The following is a 20,599-nucleotide window of genomic DNA, read 5'->3' on the forward strand; positions in this document are numbered from 1 at the left end:
CTCTGCAGAGCTACAGCCGCTAGGAGGCCAGAGGGCCCCCCCATCCCCAGGCCCCAGGCCCCCTTCCTGTGCTGATACTTGTTTGAATGTGTCAGAGGAATGGCTTCTCTTCCAGAAGATTCTGGCATGATGTAGGGTCCGGGGCGGGGGGTGGGGGGGACAGGAATTCTCTGCTGCTTTCCTATTTTCTGTCAGAATGTAGGGGATATAATCAGGGTGTTTTCTCTTAAGGGGCAGGGGAGGCCTGGCTTCAGGACAGTTGGGGCAGTGGAGTTTGATCGCCGCCCCCTGCCTGGGGTCTTCCTCTGCATCCTGCTCCCTGCCAGGCTGGCCTCCCTGCTCTGCATCCTCCCAGGAAGACACCTGTGGATGGTTTCCCCAGTGACAGGAAGCCCTGGCTAAGAGGAGGCTGGGAGAGCCTTAAGACAGGTGGCAGGGTTGACAGACCCTGTGAGGGGTTGCAGTTCTTAGCCCACACTGAAATGAACTCTTCCTCCCAACCTCCCCTTTTCTGGAAATGTGAGTTTCCGCGGAGTTCCCTGCCCCGGAGGAGGCGGAACCCCATTGTGGACCCAGCACTTACTGGATGACCCAGGGGAAGGGAGACACAGAGCTGTGGCTTCTCTTTGTTCTCCCATCTCTTCTCATTATCACGCTTGTTCTTCACTGAATATTTCAAGATGAAGCTTTTGCAATCGGGGTCATCTGACCTTGGCTGTCGGAGGGGATGGAGTTGTGTCAGCCTCTGAGGAGGGTGCCTCCTTCCACCTCCCTCCTCGAGGTGCCCCTGATGGTTTTGTGGATGTAAGAGAGCAAGGGAGGAGTCCCAGGGCACTCCAGACCCCTGAGAGGTGCCCGAGCCCGAGGTCACCTTTCTACCCGACTCCTCTGTCACAGAACTCACTACATTGTCCGAATCAAAAGTGTGGAGAAGCTTCCGCCCTGCTGGGTGGCCTTCAGCATCTCTTTTGCAGAGGTGGGCACCAGCCCCTGGGGACCACAGACCTGGCAGGCCCCGAAGACTCTCTTCATTTTCGTGGTGTTATTCTTGGTTTAGAAACCCTAGTGAGCTCTCGAGCTTTTTGCAGATTCGTCCCACTTACTCTGAGAAGGCATTTGGACCCCATCCTGGGGCTCCATTTTGTTCCTTTGTGCCTTTCATCGTTTCGCTTTTTAAAAATACATTTCTCTTCATTTCAGCTGAGTCATTTTCCTCCTCCTCCTTCTCTTCTTCTTGACACTCCCGGGAGCCGGAAGGAGCCCTGTCCCAAATCCTTGGCTCCACCAGGCCAGATCTTTTCCAAATGTCAAACTCTCAGGAGCCTTGGCACGGAGCAGAGCGGAGTGGGCTCTGGCCCTGAATCTCTTCTCTCCCTCATCTCTGTCAGCCTCTGCTTTCCTTTCTCATTAAGGAGGTTTATGAACTGGCTTTTCTGTGGGTACCTTGCCTTGAGGTTTGCAGACAGAGCCTGGCAGGAAGGCCCTCTGCTCCCTAGCGTGGTCCTGCTGCTGTCTGGCTGAGCCTGCCCCTTGGAGCTCCCCTCGGAACTCACGTCTAGCAGGAGGTGGGGCTTTGGGGAGCTGCTCAGCCGCCACTCTCGCATCTAGAGAGGGACTGGGCCTTGCTCAGGGTCCCCACCTGGTTGCTGGTTGGCCTCGGACCCTCATGCCTGGCTCAGGCAGGTTCCCACCCTGCACAGCTGCCCTCTCCACTCCCGTCCCCAATCCTGGCCATGAAAGGCTTCATAGCTGCCTCGTAGAACCACCAGGACAGTGGGAAGGTTGGGTAGTTCATCTCATGTGTACTCTTGGCTGTAGCAGGGAGCCTTCCAAAATGCAGGAGAAATAATATCCATCGTTTACAGGACAGTTCATGGTCTTCAAAGCATTTCCTATGTATCGTGACTCTTGCACAGCTCCAGATACTGTACCTCACTGACCCCTGTGAGGGAAGCAGGGAGCTGGTCGTTTCCTTATTTTGTGGCTGAAGAAAGTTTAACTGATTTACCAAAATCTCAGGGTCAGTCCTGATTTATTTTTTTTAGTTGTTATTAAAAAAGAGAGAGTAAGAGAGATTTACCTAGTGCAAGACAAGGAAGATCAGTATTCCTGTCTACATCTCCTGATTCCCAAATTGCAGGCTTCTCAGGGATTTTCAATTTTGATACCCACTCACCGATTCTATGACATGTGAATGCCCCTTATAAGGGCAGAGGGTCATATTTACTTTAGAAGTGAGTTGAAATTTATCTGATGTGACAACTTGGCACCCTTTTAGATATTCATTCATTCATTCGTGCACTCTGTGTAATGGCTGGCTGCTGGGCAACCATGAAACTTTGTACAAGTGACACGGTCTCTTCTCTCATGGCATTCAGATCTCGGGGTTGTTACGATACCAAGGATGAAATCAAAATCCTAGTTTGGGGTTGAAGAATGGGCTGCAACATTCTCTAAGTTCTCTTAGGGAAGCCCATCAGTGTTCGTCACCCTGAGGGAGCCATGCTTTGAGAAGTCTTGGGGGATGAGGTGCCACATGGAAAGACAAGAGAGGGAGGCCAGGAGCCACTGAGTCACCATTCTGAAGGGGCCACCAGGGGAGGGGACCCTCCAGCCCTGGTTGCCCCAGCAGATGCCGTGCGGATAAGAAACCAACCACCTAACTGAATGCTTTCTAAATTTCTGACCCACAAAACGGTGAGCAAAAGAAAGTGATGGTTTTAATTTACTCAGTTTCAGAGGTAGCTTGTCAACATAGCAGTAAACCACTGGGGCAGAATTCTAGGGCCTGATCACCTATCCTGTGCAAAGCCGTCTTTAGCACCCTTAGTCCTTCACTGACTCAGGAGGGCCAGCAAGCGGATGGTCCCCATCCTCATTAGCAGGCCACTTCTCATGTACGTGGGCACTCTCCTTAACTTGAAGAACCATAAAAAATCCTGGGAACTGTCTAAGGAAAAATAGAACCAGCTGCTTTTCCTCTGCACCTTGTGAATGGTTGCCCTGCCTCTGAGCATTCCTCGGGGGCGCTTTTTTTGTCCCTCCCAGTTTTAGTTTGCCCGGCCGACCTGATGGTCCATGGTGGCCAGGGGGATGCACGCCCTCAGGAGCCATGGGGCTTGGATTCTGTTGAGCAAGCGTCAGGGTTCATCCTGGTGGGGCCCATTGCATGCATAAGCTTAGGTTGGCTTTGTGGTTTTTTTTTTTTCGTTCTCTTCGGGGAGTGACTTTTTGTGTGTGTGTTCTTTTTGGGGAGTGAGAAAAGCTGATCTGCTTATGCAAGCAGCAACGCATGACTCCTAGCCCAAGGCTTCTGTTGCTCTTTTCTTCTCTTCTCCGCCCACAAAAAATAATTTCACATGAAACCTGTTCTCTGGCCAAGGCTTGTCCCCTCCTCAGCAGGGGGCTTTCTCTTTTGTTGACTTTAGAACAAATTCAGATTTCTGTCTCCCGATTTTGGGGCACGCAGCTCCCTCTTCCTTTGGAAATTTTGCTTAAATACCAGCATACTTGGAAGCCCCTCTGCCTTCTTCCTCCCACAGTCTAATAATTCCTGCACTGATGGATTGGAGCTGGCCCGAGGGTTGGGGGGAGCCAACTGCCATGTTTGAATGTGGTGTATTTCACCTACCTTTTCACACCCGGGGGGTGGGGGGAAGACATTGCAAGTAAGACTGAGCAGAGTGAGCCCTGGGGTGGGTTGGTGTGGCACCTCTAGAGCTCGCTGGCCTTGGACGAGCTCCAGGCATATTGAGGTGCATATTAAGGCATATTAAGATGCCTTGGAGCCTCAATTTCTCCATGTGCAAAATGGGGTTCAGAAATAATGCCTGTAAAGCACACGGCGGGGGCACATGATATTCACAAGGAACTGCAGGTGTCATGAGGAGGGGGATGATGGTGGTGATGGCTTCAGGGGAGCCTGGCTTCTCAGAGCTGGCGACTGGGTGGGCTTCACAGAGAGAGCTCCGGCTGCCTATTCACAAAAGCCGGCTTCTCCCCAAAGCTTCCCTCAACCACACCTGAGAATCTTTAAAAAAATTACCTGCGTGCACAGGAACGTGATGAGACGCCGTGATTCTCCTGCTCTCCTTTATCGGAACCAAAATTTGAGCCTTTGCAGAGAGGAAAGGTGAGGGCAACAATTTTCCTTTCTGTTCTAAAGCAGAGCTCCTTGGAGGTGCTATAAATATAAGAGTATAATTATTCTTTCTCTAAGCCTCGTGTAAAATAGGAATAATACTGATTGGTTTAAATTAAGAATAAATCAAACGTGGAGATTCTAAGGATGAAGTGGGGGAAAGCAGGTGGGCTTAGAGTCACAGATCTGGGTTTGGGTGCACTGTTCACTGGCCGCATGGTTTGGTTTGGGGCCAGCTGCTTTACCTTTCCCTATTTCAGTTTCTTTGCCTGTAAAATGGGGACTATACCCACTAATTGTAGGATGTAGTCAGGGTGAGAGGATGTATGTGAAATGCGTAGCAGGGTGCCTGGCACTCGGTGGGTACACCATGGGAAACCAGGGACTCCAGCTCTGTTTTGCTGTGGTGAGGATGAACTGGGGAGGAGGCAGCGAGCTTCCCTGCTGGTGCCAGGCCACTGAGCTGTCATGCTGGTGGCATCTGCCACAAGCTCAGTCTGAAAGAAAGGGGGGGCCAGGCCACAGGGGGAGACTCACAGGTGAGACCAGAGGGAGCTGGGAGGACGGCCCTAATGGTGGGGGGGGGGGGCTGGTGCCTCCAGGCAGGCTGCATGGAGTTCACTTTCTTCTTTGTCTTGGTGACTCAGGCAGTGTTTTGGACAGAGTGCCTCTAATGGAGGAGAAACCCAGGATGGTCATCTTCACCTGGTTTCCCTTCCTGTAAACTGAGCATCCAGAATTTTTTTTTAAAAAGATTTTATGTATTTATTCATGAGAGACAGAGAGAAACAGAGGGAGAAGCAGGCTCCCAAGGAGCAGGAAGCCCGATGCAGGATTCGATCCCAGGACCCTGGGATCATGACCTGAGCCGCTTAACCATCTGAGCCACCCAGGCGCCCAGCATCCAGCATTTTAAACGGACTCAAAACTCACTTGCACACAGCCATTCCCCCCGTGCCCTGGCTGTCCAAAGCGCTCTCAGACAATAACGCTACTCAAGGGAAAGCCATGTATTTAAAATCTTTATTAATGAATGGAGAAAAATAATGCCATGTGACAATGTTCAGGACCTGCTGCCTAAATCCATAACAGAAACAGACATTATGACTTAACAAGCTCACGTGGTGCCAATTCTGAGATCAGATGAGGTTGTTCTTCCTTAGGAAATGGGCTCTGGTAGCATTGTTTTTCCATGTTGTTCTAGCAAAGCCTTTTACTTGGTTCAAGTTTAAATTTCTCTCTCTTTGTGTGTGTGTGTGTGTGTGTGTGTGTGTGTTTGTCTAAGTATGACTACAGCTCTGAGCTGGTGTTTGCTATTTATTTGGTTTCAGGTGTCAGCATTTTGCTGTACTAGGTTGGTCCTGTCCTTTCAGAATAACATGGCTATTTATTGATACAAAGGAGAGGTGTTCAGATCATCTTGTTAAAATGCAAAGCTCAAAATAAACATCGTATCTTTATTTGGAAATCCACATCCTTCCTTAAAGGAAGGCTCATGAGTAAATTTGTATGAAGTATGAAGCCCAAGTTGAGTGTCTATTTTTAATGACTACTTTGCTTACATTTTAGATTGCCTCTGTCAACTCTTACAGGAATTTGGACTTTACTCTGTTTTGAGCCAAAGAACCTTCGCAATAAATACTATTGTATGCTTCAAAACATTAAGAACCAGAATGAAATGCGATCTACCTGACTTTTGAGAAGCAACACACTAGTGGTATGAAAAATATACAACAGAGATCAGTGAAGGGGTTCAAATGAACAAGGTAAGCAATTTTATGCCTTGGGGGAAAACACTGAGATAATAAATACAAATGACAAATATTTACAATAGAAGCAACAAATGGGACATCAGTAGGCGAACACATAAAACATTTACACTGAGGAAAATATAAAAGTGATGCCTTTCACACATCCAGCCCAGGAGCCGGTGAACAAATGAACAGCTGACCCAGCAACGCGGGAGAATGTTATTGCTTCAGCTTTTGAGTGATGTAAGTAAAACAGTAACATGCTGCAGTGGCCCATGGCATGAGACAGCCATGGTTTACGTTTGGTTCCCATGGCAGGGCCTGACACACCGGTCCTTCTCCCCCTGAGGGCAGAGCTGGATTAAGTGCACCATCTCTTCTGCTTTCTGCAGCTCTAGCTCTTTCTAGGTGTTTCTCCCAGCATTTTGTCCCCTTCTGCCCCCCCCCCAATGGTTTCTTTCTAATGTGGATTACAAAAGATTGGGGAGCTGACCTTCCAGCACCATGTCCTGGCACTGATGAGATTGGGTTTGGGGTATATAAATACTAGCTGGGTTTTGGGTAAGAGCATTCCCTGGGACAAATTATTTTAGAGTAGATAAATTTAGCTTCTTTATCTCTGGCCTCAGGTTGTTTTGAGGGAGAGCTATAAGCTGATACAAATGGAGGATGCTTACTTTTTTCCAGCTCACTAGAATGGGGGTCAGAAAACTCAGGCCCAAGAGCCAGATCCAGGGGGGCACCTATTAAATGCAGTTTTACTGGCGTGGAGCCAGGCCTGTTGGTGGCCCTGTCTATATATTCCTGCTTTCCTCCTGCAGCGGCACAGCTGAGTACTTGTGACAGAACCCACATGACCCACCCAACGGAAAATAGTGTAATTGACTACCTGGACCTTTACAGAAAAAGTTTGCTGACCACTGCTCTGGAAGGAACTGGCCCAGGACACCTGCGTACTCCTTGTAATACTGGCCTCCTGTTTGAGTACGGGCTGCAAGGGAGAATCTTTAATGTGACAACCCAGCAGGCGAGAAAGAAAAGGCCTATCTGTGGAACATTCTGACCAACCACAAGAACCCCACCGCTGACCCTTTGTTACAGTCCTCTCCCTCCTTGCCTTGGATTTTTAGTTCTGTCCCTCCTCTCTGCCTTTCTTTTGTCCACTCGGACTCCTTTCCTCGTTGCTACATTCCCAATCCGGATCTGGAAAATCCTGTCCCTCAGTGCTTCCTGGCGGTCTCCTCCATTTATGTAAAAGGTCAGCCTTCCCTGCTGGAAATCACAGCCATCTTCGCTCTCTTCTCCCCCTTTCCATCCCACACACCAAGAAGCCCCGTTTCCGACTTGACCTCATGGCATCAGGTATGCAGCTTTATCGATCTTGGCTGAGGCTCAAGGTGGCGGTAACAAAATGCTAAGGAAAAATCTGTCAAATGTACTCCTCATGCGTGCATTTTCCTCCAGGGGTGTGGTTTGCCCTGAGTGGCTGTGAGCCCACGCCGGGCAGGCAGACGCATGGCTTCATTGCTCTTTGATTCCTTTTAAAAGAGCACTCAAAAGAGAAAAAAAATCAGCCCCAAAAGATGGGCTGTATTTCTTTTTCCTTTGAGCTGGTTTTAATGACCCAGTTGCTTTGTTTGAAAGCCATTTATTTAGACGACAGGTATGTAGATGTAACTGGATAAATAAAAAAGTGAAATAGAGATTCGAAGCAGTGGTTAATATACAAACACACAGGGACCACTCCCTTGGACATGGTTCCCCAGACAGAACGATGGCTCAGAAATTACACTTAGAACCCTTGCCCTCCCCGTCCCCAGCAGCTCCAAACCTCAAGGTCCCATGCAAGAAACTGAACTTCTGTTTGGCACCAAGCGCCCACACAGCCCCCGTCTCCTCTCCACCCTTCTGACTCCCAGCACGGTTTTCACATTCCCTCCTGCACCCGGATCCAGCCCGCCCTCCGCCAAGACAGCACCGAGTGCCCGGTCCAGTCCGGCGGGCCTGCCGACCCCCGCCCTTCCCCGGCCCACCTCCCCCACAGCAGAGCAAACCGCAGGCAGCCGCCCAGTGGCTCCACGGATGGAAAGAAAACAAAGTTGCAAGGAGGCCGCGTGGCTCTCACTTCGGGATGTGCAAGTGTGGAACCCCCCTGGGCACAGCCGAGACCTCGCTGCGGCCTAGGCCGCCTCCGCCTCACCTGTTCGGCCCGCTAGCACACACCTTCATCAAGTCCACAATCCCCACCAAATCCTGCGTGTGACATCCCCCCTCTTTAATGGCAAATGTTTTGGAATGTCCATAGAGAAGAAAATGGACGGCATGGAGGAAAGATTTCCCGGCCAGGCCTTTCTTTCACCTGCGGATATCGGAATACTCAGACTGTTCCTCCTCCCACTCGCTGCTTCCAGAAGTTCCCTGGCCCCCGTGGCCGGCTGCTCGGCCCCGGGCATGGGCGTTTGGGTGGCTTTTGCTACCTCGCTCGCCCTTGGCACCTCGGCCCGTCTCCCGACTACTGGGCTCTGAGAGGTGGTGACCTGCCTCCCCGTGGTGGGTCCTGGAGAGCTTGGCTCTGTCCGCCTGGAGCTGGCGCTCAGGGGGCACCGTGGGGGGCCTCTGGATGGTTGAGGTGCAGAAGCTCAAGATGGAGCACAGACTTCCCCAGTTCTGCTCACACTGCGCCTGGACGCTATGGGTGATGGCCTCCTTCACCTCCTCCCCGCAGGTCAGCAGCAGGTTCACCAGGTCCACGTATGGTCTAGAAATGGAGAGCAGAGAGAGAGAGAGAATGGAACCAGTCCCGAATGGGCCAGAGACAGAGGGCAGTGAGGATACCCGGCAAGAGACATACGGCCGAGGCCTGGCTTCGGTTTAGTTTTGGGAAAGAGCTTTCAAGAATTACTTCAAGCCTTTATCCATATCCTAAGGAGCGCTGGCCTCAGCCACTATTTACTAGATGGCCATTACCTCCGAGGCTCCATGCCGGGCATTGGAGAGAGGCTGGTGATCGAGCCTACCACCAGGAAAGGGGCCAGTGACAATTTGCAGGTGCGTACGATGAAAGGAAGAGCCTCTGGGGAAGGTGGATGAGAATGCCAGGTACGGCGGCCGTGTGAGTGTTGGAAAGGAGTGTAGGAGAGCTCTGGGCATGTTTCGGGTATGCCAGCTAGGAGGGTTTCGGTGGGAGGAGTAGTCAAGTGTCTTGGGGGCCAGTGGAATAAAAGACAAATGGTGAAGGGTCAGAAATACCAAACTGAGGAATCTCTTTGGCAGGAGAGGAGGGGTGTCAAAGATTTGGGGCGATGGTTCTCACATCGCCCTCTTGCCATGCGGCATCAGTGGGGCTGGCTGGCTTTGCACTTGGTGCCACTCTCTCAGGTAAGTCTTCTCTAAGGGAGGCTCCCAAGAAACCATTTCCCCATGTCTGTGTTTGCCCCTGGTTTAGGCTCATGGTGAAGAAGGGTGTTTTGGGAGGGTACTGGATGCACTTCCCTCTGCACTTGGGGAGTCTGGAGCAGGTGGATAAAGGTGGGAGGCAGACCACCACCCTGTGAGGTCACTTCCCATGGAGCTCTCCCCTTTCCTGGTACTAAAGGTTGAAGAGGGGGAGTGGCTATCTAAGCAACTCTATTCTTCCAGTCTGGGCTTGCCTAGAACTGGAGGTGAGGGCTGGCCGCAAGGGGCCTAGGTGTTGGGATGAGTGCCAGCAATCTGTGAAATAAACACACTTGGTTCTTGCTCAGGTCCCCTAGCTGCCCTGGGTTGTTCTTTGGGAAAAGTGCTGGAGGAAGGATGACCACATCATGCCGACATGGGGGTGGGAGGTGTGTGCCTCGGGCGGGAACAGCGTGCCTGCTCTTTATGGGCCCATCTGGTAAGAGGCGTCCCCTGTAATGGGCTCTCATGGCCCACTCGCTGAGCCCTTCTTACATCTCACTGGCCTTCTAAAATCCCCAAGGAGGGTATAGAATGTTTCATGGGGCTAACCAGCATTCTTTAGCAGTCCTTGGCTAGCAAATTTTCTGAAGATATCTGACCATGAGCATTGCAGCTCTGGGACATTGCCTTGGGCAGGGAAATCACTCTGGAACGTGAGATCATTTATAAGGAACAAGACTTTTTTTCCTCTGTGAGCCTGGACCACCTGCGTGGCTGCCCGTTAGCCCACTTAATCTTTTCTTTGCGAGTTGGCAGTTGTTGCTAGGCAGAAGAGCAGATTGTGTTTTAGGACTTGAGAAGTAGTTCACTGCCATTTTTATGAATTAGTCCTCAAGTTGTAGTTGAACTGTCCTCATGTCATAGATGTAAAAATGGAGATGGCTGGTGGTGGGGGGAGGGCGGGGGAGAGGGGAAAGTAGTCTTTGGAAGCTTCTGGGCTGGGAAGGCCTAGAGCTGGGCTGAGAGCAGAGAAGAGGAATGTTCTGGCTGATAGAGATCAAGCTGCCTTTTAAGGCCTACTTGATGCCTTTGGAGTCAGAGAGTCTGTGCATGGCTGATGGACAGGGTGCTTAAACTCTCTAAGGCAGGCCCCTACCAGTGACAAGGACAGTGATAACACTCCTCTTCTCGGGCTGTGAGAGGGGGCCGTGGGGCAACACAGAAGAAATGCTGCACGCATATTTGTTTCCTTCTATCTTTTGACAACTAGCAACTGACTGCCTCAGGGAGCTCAAGGTCACGGAGTTTATCTGCTACGGCAGCATGAGGATTTTAGCGCCTGATTTGTACCTGCCCCCCTCTGGGACGACATGAACAAATTGCGGGGGCTGAGAATCTGTCTTTTTGGGACTAGCCTGATGCTCTTCTTTGAGTTTCTTTCCCCAGAGTAAGGGGAGGGCTCTCTTGGGAAAGCACGGACTGCTTCCTGGCCTCCTTTGCCAGGGCAGTCTGCCTGCCAGATGAGCTCTCGGAACCCCAAGGCGGATCCGAGAAGGCTGGACTAGCCCACACTCTCTCCTGCCTTTGGCGCTCTCTCCCGAGGAGAAAGCTGTGAGCCATGGGGAGGGGTGTGTGTTAATCTAAGCCGTGTTTTGAGCTGGCATGGTGCCTTCTCAGGCTGCAAGCTCAGCCCGTGTCTAATGACAAAGCCCAGCTTTCTCAACTGGGTGTCAGCAAGGCTAAAGGATTTTTAAAAATACTTGGAGGGGGACGTGCCTGGAGGCTGCCAGCACCCAGTGACAGGGTGTGTGTAGCCAAGGCAGTTGATATGGAGAAAGTGGGGCGGGAAGGGGTGAGAGGAACAGAGGGAAGTGGAGAGCTTGGATGGAGCCACTCTAACCAGACATGAGTGTTTTGCGGTGCCTAGGGATTGGGGTAAGGAATGGGGGTGATGTGGATTCTGGATTGACTGTGATCTCCTCTTCTATAAAGGGAAAAGCAAATTCAGTTCTCATTTTCTTATCTGTGACCAATGCCACACATTCTTAAATAGTCTTCTTGATATTTGGGGACTGATAGGATCCTTTGTGCCAGAATCAGTGAAGATAGTTAACAACACCATCAACTCAGCTCGAAGTTCCAGTTGATGCACTACATAGTCATGGCTTCAGAAGGAAGGGGGTGGGGCTCTGGGGGAAGTTGGGGTTCGGTGAGACCTGCTGCCTGGAGTTGCTGGCTTAGTGAGAGGAAAGAGGACTTGTGTGCAGGCACAGTGAATGTTCTTAAAAGAGGCCCAGGGGTGAGTCACGTGCATTCCCAGAGTGGGCTGGGGCAGAGGGCTAGGTGTTCATTCTAAATGATGCGAGGAGCCCTCGGGAAGTAAAAATCTCATGGCCCCATGGGCCATGTTTCCATGGAGGAGGTACCAGAAAAGCCACAGTGCTTTACCCCTTCTTAAATTCCAGGGGGAGCAAAAAACCCTTTAAAACCTTCGGTTTTCCCAAAGAAGACTTTTCTCCAGTCTTGAAAAAGACAAAGTCTTTTCACTCCAGGAATGTCTTACTGACTTATAAACTCATGCCCATCACCCATTCTTAAGGCCAACAAACTATCTATAGTGGATGACAGTGGACCGAGGACAAAGGAGCTTCGAGAATGTCCCAGCCATGGGGCATTTGTGTCTTCTAGGGGCAGCTTGAAGGAAGGGACCTTTACAGCACTCTCCTTGTGTAATGGGGGTGTAATTGAGAAAAGGGAAGAACCCCTGCTACATCTGGGGGCCAGTGAACCTTTAGCAGGTCTAGTAGGGCGAGAGCAGATCAGGAGCAGGGAGGTTTCATGTCTATTCCCGATAAGCAGCTTCAGTCATATCTATTGCCAGTTCCCAAGCTGCATAGTAGGGGTCAAACTTCAGAGCCAGATCTTGAACCTCTTAGCTGCCCTTTTCTGCTCTGTTAGGTGGGGTTAGTGATCTCTACCTTGCAGCCCTGTTGGGATAAATCAGATCGTCCAGGTAAAGTCCCTGGCCCACTCACAAAATAATAGCTATTATCATTATTGTTATTGTTGTTGAAACTCCTGTTGCTCTGTTTCTTTACAGGTATTTGAAAGAGTGATAACTATTTTTTTGGGCATCAGTGTGACTAAGGAGAAGACATTACTTTGCTCTTGGCAAGAGCCACCTGCAGAGATTCACGGTGAATCTTCAAATTCTAACACTGCACTGGGGCTGTTGCAAGATACCTAGACCCTCATAACCTGGTGGAAAGTGACGGGTGCTGGTTGTTGTCCTCTGTGATCTGAGCAGTGTGGGGTGGGGAGTAGCCTGCTTAGTGGCATAGCTGGGGGAAGGCCATGGCACCAACTAAGGAGCAAGATTTCATAAAATTGGACTGACTGGGCCCAGTGAGTCGCTGTGTAAAGACCAATGGTGCCATCAAGCTGGCAGTGACTTGTATTGGTCCGCTTAGCTAGTGGCCGGCTCTCTGCCCTCAGTCTCTGAGGAAGGAACCACTGTGACCTGCTGCCCAGGCTTCATGTTTGGGGCAACTGTGTAAAACACGCTTTATCACTTTGCAAAGTTTAGGATCCTACAGATGGGACTTTTTTTTTTTTTTTTTTTTAAGGAATAAGATGTCTGGGGTTTATTACTGAATTGTAAGCCTTTGAATAAGCAAGTTCATATTTACCCACTTTGACAAAAAGTGGGCTCCCGGGCCTGGCTTTGTCTCTCATTGTCTGTATGACCTTTACTTCAGTGAATCTCAGTTTTCTGATCTGTAAAATGGAGATGAGAATGGTACCTTGCTTGCAGGGCCACTGTGAGGACCAGGTGACAGATTCCCGTAAAGCACTGAGCACAAGGCCTCGCACTCGGTAAACGCTCAGCCACTGTGCTTAGCTCTCAGCTGTCTATTGGGGCACCTGCATGGCCACTTGGAATACTCAGAACTGTTGGGATCTGGGCTGAGGGGAAGGTAAAGCGTATTTCTGAATCCTACACATTTCACGCTTAGTACAATATTTTGTTTCTATTGCTTATGCTTTTGAAACCAATGGTGGACATTTCTTTCAGTTTTCCTGAAGGCCAGCAGGAAAGGGCCTCCCAGGGGAGTCAGTGCAGCTTTCTGAGGTAGAGAGCAACCTTTCCCATTTGACGGGAGTTCGGCCTCTGAAAACAAGCCCCTCAAACTCCTCCAACACCAGCCTGAGGAGTGGGCCCCTCCTTCCCAGGGCCCCTGTGGGGTGGCACTCACTCGTGCAGCAGCAAGTCCTTGAAGTGAATCATCTCCGCCATTACCCGGGTGTTCTCCTGGGCGGCAGAACACAGATCGTGTTTGAGGTAGCATTCCCGTTGTAACTGGAACACCATTTCCTTAATGGCGGGGCACTTCCGGCTTATGCAGCCGAATCTGTGCCGCAGAGCGTGGGCCTTACACTTCAAGGCATCTTTGATGAATGATTTGCCCTGAGAACAGAGGGGACAGAGAAAAGAGAGAGGGGGGCAAAACAGACAAGTCCTGGTCAGAAGCTCAGACATTCACACTTAATGGCCTTACACAGGATTTTTGTTTGAAAACTGAACCCCAAGGTCCTGCCTCAGACTGCCGTCCATGCAGGCGGCAGGTTGATGCTCCGTCAGGAGGTATGTCTAGGGTGACATGATAACTCCGGCATTTGGCCAAAAAGGATGTTTCTTCGGGAGACTAACAAATCTGCCTCCTTCCTCCCCAGCTGCTCTACTAGTTTCCCTTGTTCTGGGGCTTCCGTGGCCCTCTGACCTCCAGGCAGCCCAGGGTTGGCTGTTTGGTGGCAACTTTTCTGGAACACAAGGGGAATGTGGCCATACGTAAATCCTGAACTCCCAGCAAGAGTGTTTCCCAAGTAGAAGGTGCCTGCTGATCCAAGTCTCACACCACTGCTTTTTCCTCCGACCCCACGAGTGACATCAAGATTGGGTCCTACCTGTGCCTCAGGGCCTCCCACCGCCCCCAACCCATATACTCATGTCTCCTCCTATCCTTCAAGGAGGAGCATTCTTTTCCTTTTTGAAAACGATTCGACTCCTTTAAACTGTTAGGATTATTGCCTCTAAAAGGCCCGCCTGGCACACTGCCTGGCAGCATCTGGAGTCTGAACTGCCCAACTGACAGCCCCTCCCCCACACCCCCTGCCTCTGAGTGGCTAAGGCAGCCAGGCATACATCTGGCCCACAGTTCTCTTTTCTGGCAAGCCCGTTAGATTGTTCTTATCCTAGAAAGGAGACAGCTGTTGGGGGTGTGGAGGCAGGCTGGGGCGTGAGTTCCCTTATCAACCTCTCAGGGCAGAGAGGCATTGTGGGATACCTACCTAGGGATCCCCATTCCCCCATTACTATAGAAACAAGCTGTCATTGGAGAGGTCACCCCTCTGTTTTTAGACAGGCCTGGAAGTAACTGAGTGGAGACAGAAAACGGGTTTAGGTTGGAAGTGGGAAGCCAGCCAGCACATTTAATTCAGTTCTTCCTTTAGAAGCAACTGAAATGTCTACAGATAGTGTCTGGTTGCTGAAAAAACCCCTCCCCATGGCCCTTTTTGCTCTGACTTTCCAGTGGGAGCCAAAGAGGATGGAGGGTAGGGTGTGCCATTTATGAAGTAGTCACATGCTGGGAACCAGCTTGAAAGGGATGCTTCTCACTTGAGAACATACTCCTGTTGGTTGAGAGAAAAAGGAAGATTAATTTATTCGAGGGCTGCAGCAATCTGTTTTGGTATTCTTCCCTGACATCCTGTGGGATCGCCCCTAAATACACATCTTTCCTCCGGATTTCCTATTATGTTTCCTAATTCCAGTTAATCCAGAAGGGATGCTTTATTAGGGGAGCCTGAGGAGTTTAAACGTTCTACTCTTTCCTTCCCTGGTTTCTGTTGCCCCTCCCCTGCCACCCCACATCCTCTGCAGCGCAGGTTGCCAGCCCTGTCGCATCCCTTTCTGGTTCCCAAGCATTGCTTTGTCAGGCTCTCTACAGGATGGCAGTAGATGGTGACGGGTGGCATTCATAAGTCACACCGTAACTGTTGGCCTTCTCCAAACGTTGCCCCCACTCTCCAATGACATGGGAGAGGAAGTTGATGAGATACAACAACAAGGGGCTTTGTAGTGCATATATGAGCTGGGGAGAACATGAAGAAGGTGAGCCTGATGCCACTTGCCACCTGAAATGTATTTGGATTGTCAGCACTGGAACCATAGGGTGGCTTGTTGGGTTTGTGCCCTGCCCCAAGCAACAGCTAGGCTTTTTTCACCCTGCCGACTCTGGGATAGCTGGAGTGGGTCAGGCGTCGTTAGAGGACTCTGTAGAGCAGGACTCATTCAGCGTTTTTGGGTTGGGAGAGGACGGTCTGCTACTTAGGAGGAATAAGTCGGTTATTCTGGAGGCCCTGAATTATCCGTGTTGCCTGCTCACATACCCATTGGAGATGATGAGTTTCTATGAAGTTTGTGTCTCATTTATTCTTCCCTAATAGGTGAAAACAGGTCTTGGAATGTATAATTGGAGTCCCTGTCCTCCTCCCATAAACCTACTGTCTCTAACGTGATGGGCCTTGCAGACTGAGTTCTGGGTGGCCAGACATAGTGTGTCCCTTTACAAGATGTTTATTATTTGTTATGCTTTTTGTGTTCTCTGCTAAGAATCTTTAGATGATTGTTCAACTTGCACTCCATCCCACTCTGCCTGTGTAGACACAGCTTAAGAGTGGAGAAGGATTTCACCACATGACAGTGCTGGAAAGCAGAACCCCATGAGTGGAGTGGGGAGAGACTGGCATCCTGCTGTGCACCAAGAATCTCTTGCACATGCTAAAATACACCATAAAGATCAGCTAAGGAAACCTGTTCACAAGTCCTTCCAATGAACATTTCAGTCATGCAACGCCAACCTAGAATATTTTGTGCTCTATGTGGTTTTTACCTGGGCATCAAATTTTCCAGCGTTGTGCAGAAAAGTCATGCAAATCCCATGTAAGCCTCGAATCTCACAAGAGTTGTTCTCGAAACATTCAAACACACCACACCCCACATCGCCTGCGTTGACCAAACAGTGTTGGATTTCCGCTAAAATGAGAATTACATACAAATATATACAAAATTCTCAGCCACGCTGGGGAATGCAGAGGGGCCGGCTGAAATAAAAGTTAGTAATGACTAAGAGAAAACTGAAGAAGATAAAGTTAGAAATGACTATTTGAGGATCTAAAAAGCTAGGGCAAGAAAATGTCATCATTTAATCTACTAATGAAAATGTCAGTATTTGTAAATGCTGTATCTGTAAAAAAATAGCCAAACCTATGTTACAAAAATCACAATCAGAAGTTAGGTCTGAGCACTCCACTTTTCATCCTTCCCATCTTTTTCAAGTCTTTGTGGAAATACTTAGTTTGAAAGCAGAAACAATTTCAGCTTTCTAAACCCACAGACACAAGTAAGATTTTAAATGATTAGCTTGCTCTCTCCCTTCTGTACTTCATCAATGAAATACCCTTCTCTACTTGGAACTCAAAGCCGCTGCTACTAAATCACAGCCATTTCCTTCCTGACCCCCAAATGCGAGCGTCCAAAAAGCAGTTTCAATTCAGCTTTATGATTGAACACCTAAAAATCAAAACAAAATTCCTATTAAGGCAGCGCCTCCAAACCATCAGCATTAAAAATACCAGACTAGGAGAGCTGCGGTTGCGAGCAGGCTCGGGAATCGAGTCAGATGGGGGCTAGCCTGCAGAAACGCAATCGTTGCAGTTAGAGGGTCCTTTTAAACAGAAATCCGGTGTGAGATATCACTTAATCCCCTAGAAATTCCCGCGACCCCGGAGTTTGCTGCCCTCCTTCGCAGAATGTGGCCCTAATTCATCTCTCCAAAAGGATAGACTGGGGGAGTTAACTGTCAGGCTGCCCCGTGCAGGAGACTCTCTTCCGTCCCTCCCCCCACCCACCCAATTCACTGATTTAAGCCAACCACAAAATTACATCAGAAAAGTATATTTTGGAAGAAGGGCGGGGTCCGAGTAGATAATCCGCATTCAGATTAAATCTACCGAGAGAATGAGGGGAGTGTATTTGTTGAGGTCACCAACTCCCGAGAATCACGTTCAATTCTCAGGGAAAGCACTGGAGAGGGGGGAGGGTGGGCGCAGGTCCTAGGCTGAGCCCCGCGCGGGCTGGGGGTGCGGGCGCTCGCGCGTGGAGGTGGGAGACTCCCGGATGATCCCACGCGCGGCCCCGGTGCGCCGGGCAGGAGCGCGCAGGGCGGCGATTCACTCGCTCCGGGCGTCCCTAATGGGCACTCGTGCATTCCTGCTCGTGCGGTGAGCGCACGCACGCCGCCGCTGGGTTTCAGGCCCCCAAATAAAGGCGGCGGCGGCGGCGGCGGGGAGGGGGGGGCGCCGAGCGAAGGAGCTCCAGGCAGATTGTCTTTCTCTCCCAGGAGCTGGGAAAACGGCCAGCCCCGTGCCCTGCACGCCTGGCTCTGCTCGGCAGCCTGCCGGTGAGCGGAGAGCCGGTGGAGCAGCAGCCGCGCGCGGTTCGGGTCGTGTCACCATTTCTGCGCCTGCTGACCCTCCCTGGAGAGGGAGAAGGCGGCAGCACCTCAGAGGTACGCTTTGCGCCACCTCCCCCGGCCCCTCCCCGGAAAGCAATGCCCCGGAGGGGGAAGTTCACAATGCAATCGGTCTCGCCTACAAAGTTCTTGGATGTCGGGCATCTTTTGAGGAGGGGGAAAGCGGTCCTGTCGCGGCCGGCCGGCTGGGAAGAGAAGTTCTCCGGGCACAGGGCGCAGGCCGGCTCCGGGGACCCTCCTTGCCTCCCGCGGGCCGGCCGGGATGGAGCGGGGAGCTTTGCACCGGACCGGGGACTCCGGGGCCGGCACTGGCCGTGTCAGGCGCTGCCTCTTTTACCCTCGACCCCGGGGAGGACAGCAACAAGTCCTGCTCCAGCCATTTCATCACCCTGCCAGCACGTGCGGAATCCCGGCGCGCGGAGCCTGGCGCGGACCGCTCTCGCCTCGCGCTTTCCTTCGCACGTCCCGCGCCACCCCAAGAGTTTGCGCGGCCCCTAGGTGGGCTCTCAGTTCCGGGCAAAGCGCCCGCGGCGCGCTGCGTGGGTGCACGGTGTTGTCTCCCGGCAGCTCCCCGCCGCGGGGGCGCTCGCACTTACCTGTGTTCTGCAGGGACAGGCGGCCTTTCTGTTGGGAGCCCCTGTCTTGGGGACCCTCCGGCGGGTTGGTGGCGTCGGTTCCCCGCGCCGGGTCGAAGGTGGCCAATACCAAAGCCAGGGTCACGAACTGGCCCAGCCGCTCGGCACACATGGTTCTTGGTGTAAACCTCCCGCCCGGAGACCTGGATTCTTTGTGCTCCCCTCCTCCTCTTCCTCCTCCTTGGCCGCTTCCCCTCCTCCTCCCACTCTTCCTCCTTGCTCGCCTTTTCCCTCCTCCTCGCGGCCGCAGCTCGGATAGAGGTTACCCAGCGCCCTCCCGTAGCTCTCTGGAGAACATGTGACCAGGCCGTTAGCAGCGCCGCGAGTGCCCGGCAATGGCAGGGATGGTGCCTCAAATATCCCTGGAAGCTCTGGTGTCACTTGAATGAAGGAGTCGAGCAGGTGTTGTCCCAGCGGCTGGACCAATCCGAGACCCCGGCCCGTTTGACAACACGGTTGGGAGGCGGGGCCTGCGCCCAACTACTACAGGAGGAAGCGGAGCTCTGCTGCGAGCGCCCGACAAAGTTGCCGACCTGGCGGCGGCCACGCGTTTGCGTGCGTGTGTGAGTGTGAGCGTGGCCGGAGATGCGTGCGCGTGTGCGGGTGATCGAGGGCAATGGCTGAACGCACTTAAAAAAAATAAAAGCGAATTCCAGCTCCGATTGTAGCTAAAGAAAGGCGGGAGGAGACGGTTTGCGCTCGGACAGTGTCGCCCCCCCCGCCCCCCCCCCCGGGCCCCTGGCTCGCATCACACCCGCATCGTGCTGGGAAAGTTTCTTCTTTCTGCCGTTTGGAATTCAGTGAGCTCTCCAGCCCCGAGCCTTGACAGATTGGAGTTTCCTGGCCACAGTGACGCTGGGGGCAAACTGAGCACATATGGGAATTCCTGGCTTTGTGACGCTTTGCATTAAGAAAAAACCCTCTCAAACTAAGATAGGAGAAGCACTAGATAGGACTTGGCCTGAGCAACTGCCCCATCTTCCCTCTTTCTTTTTGCCCCAATTCGGTGGGCCGTGCAACATTTAGTGTGCCAGTTCCTCGCCCCTCCCCCAATCCAGACGGATTCCGGGCTGGGTTGCAGGGATCCAGGTGACCGACTGGACTTGGATCATTTCCAGGCGGGTGGCAGGGAGGCCCAGGCCGCCCTGAGTCAGCCCGCCGCGGAGCATCGCTTGCCCCGGAGGTCGGAGCTTGAAAGGCAACTTTACGCGTCTCCAAACACACTCTTCCATTTCCCCAAAGCGCTACTCGCCGCTCCGCTTCGGGTTCCCTTTAGTCTCCAGTCATCGATGGAAATGGGTAAAAAGCAAAAAAATAAAACCCTCAAACCAAACCCGGGGAAATTCTCTCCATCTCTTCCGTCTTGTTGGAGCTTCCTCCCCAAGCACGGCCCGGGCTGGATCGCCCCGGCTGCTTTCTCCCCCGGCCCGCGAAAGCAGGGAGAAAGTTGGGCGCCGCTCTGAGCGCCTCTTCCCCCGCTGTGTGTGTACGTGTGCACGCTCACGTCTCCCCGGCGCCGGGGCCGGGGACAGGAACTGCTCTGGGCACCGTCAGTCCGACGGCGCAGCTCTGGGGGCTCGCGCGGCTGGGGGAGGGCGGGGACGCGAGCGCCGCGGCCGAGCGCCCCGCCGCACGCACGCACCCGGCTCGGCCCGCCCTCGCCCCTCCCCCGCCGTCCCCACCCTCCTCCGGGAGAACAGGTGAGCTCGGGTACCAGCTCCCACCCCCCACCCCCGCCCGGCTGCGCGCCCGCGCCCTCTGCGGTAATGCGCCGGGGAGGTTTCATCACCCGCTGCCCGCGGCGACGCGGCCCTGGGTCTCCGCGGCGGGACGCACTGCTGCGCCTCGTTGGGGCCGCCATGTGACACGGTTGGGGGAGGGGGTGCGGAGACGCTGGGGCCAGGTCGTCCTCGGGCCGCCGCCGTTGGGCCTCCGGAGCGTCCCTCCCAGGGTACTGGTTGCACTCGGGCGTAGGGGAGGCGGAGGCGGGAGGCCGGGGTGGCCGCCGCTGGCCACAGCTGTCCTGCGCGTCGAGCGGCCCTGAGTCGAGAGTCTGAGAGGAGGGGGTGGGGAGGGCGCCTTCGGAGTGGCAGTCCACCA

At 52.5% G+C, this 20,599-nt stretch overlaps 1 protein-coding gene and 1 long non-coding RNA gene across 3 annotated transcripts in view; one reads left to right on the forward strand and one right to left on the reverse strand.

Moving 5' to 3' along the window:
* Positions 1 to 5,150: 5,150 nt before the first annotated feature.
* Positions 5,151 to 20,064, reverse strand: STC2 (stanniocalcin 2). The gene is made up of 4 exons (XM_036120344.2): positions 18,461 to 20,064; positions 16,224 to 16,366; positions 13,527 to 13,738; positions 5,151 to 8,650 (listed from the first exon to the last, which is right to left on the reverse strand). The coding sequence occupies exons 1-4, from the start codon at positions 18,609 to 18,611 to the stop codon at positions 8,248 to 8,250; spliced, it is 909 nt and encodes a 302-aa protein (XP_035976237.1). The 5' UTR covers positions 18,612 to 20,064; the 3' UTR covers positions 5,151 to 8,247.
* Positions 17,572 to 20,599, forward strand: part of LOC118553353 (uncharacterized) — a 179,893-nt gene continuing 176,865 nt past the window's right edge. For both annotated transcript variants that reach the window (XR_004925986.2, XR_013445636.1), the window contains exon 1: positions 17,572 to 17,900. This is a non-coding gene — a long non-coding RNA (uncharacterized LOC118553353). The remainder of the gene's footprint in view (positions 17,901 to 20,599) is intronic.

Source organism: Halichoerus grypus, chromosome 2 (assembly GCF_964656455.1).
Source record: "Halichoerus grypus chromosome 2, mHalGry1.hap1.1, whole genome shotgun sequence".
Lineage (NCBI taxonomy): Eukaryota > Metazoa > Chordata > Mammalia > Carnivora > Phocidae > Halichoerus > Halichoerus grypus.

Coding starts and splice junctions, on each gene's coding strand:
- STC2 (XM_036120344.2), bottom strand. CDS start 18,611: ATGTGTGCCGAGCGGCTGGGCCAGTTCGTGACCCTGGCTTTGGTATTG. Junction 16,367..18,460: donor CCTGTCCCTGCAGAACACAG/GTAAGTGCGAGC, acceptor TTCTCATTTTAG/CGGAAATCCAACACTGTTTG. Junction 8,651..13,526: donor AAGGACTTGCTGCTGCACGA/GTGAGTGCCACC, acceptor CTCCATTTCTAG/ACCATACGTGGACCTGGTGA.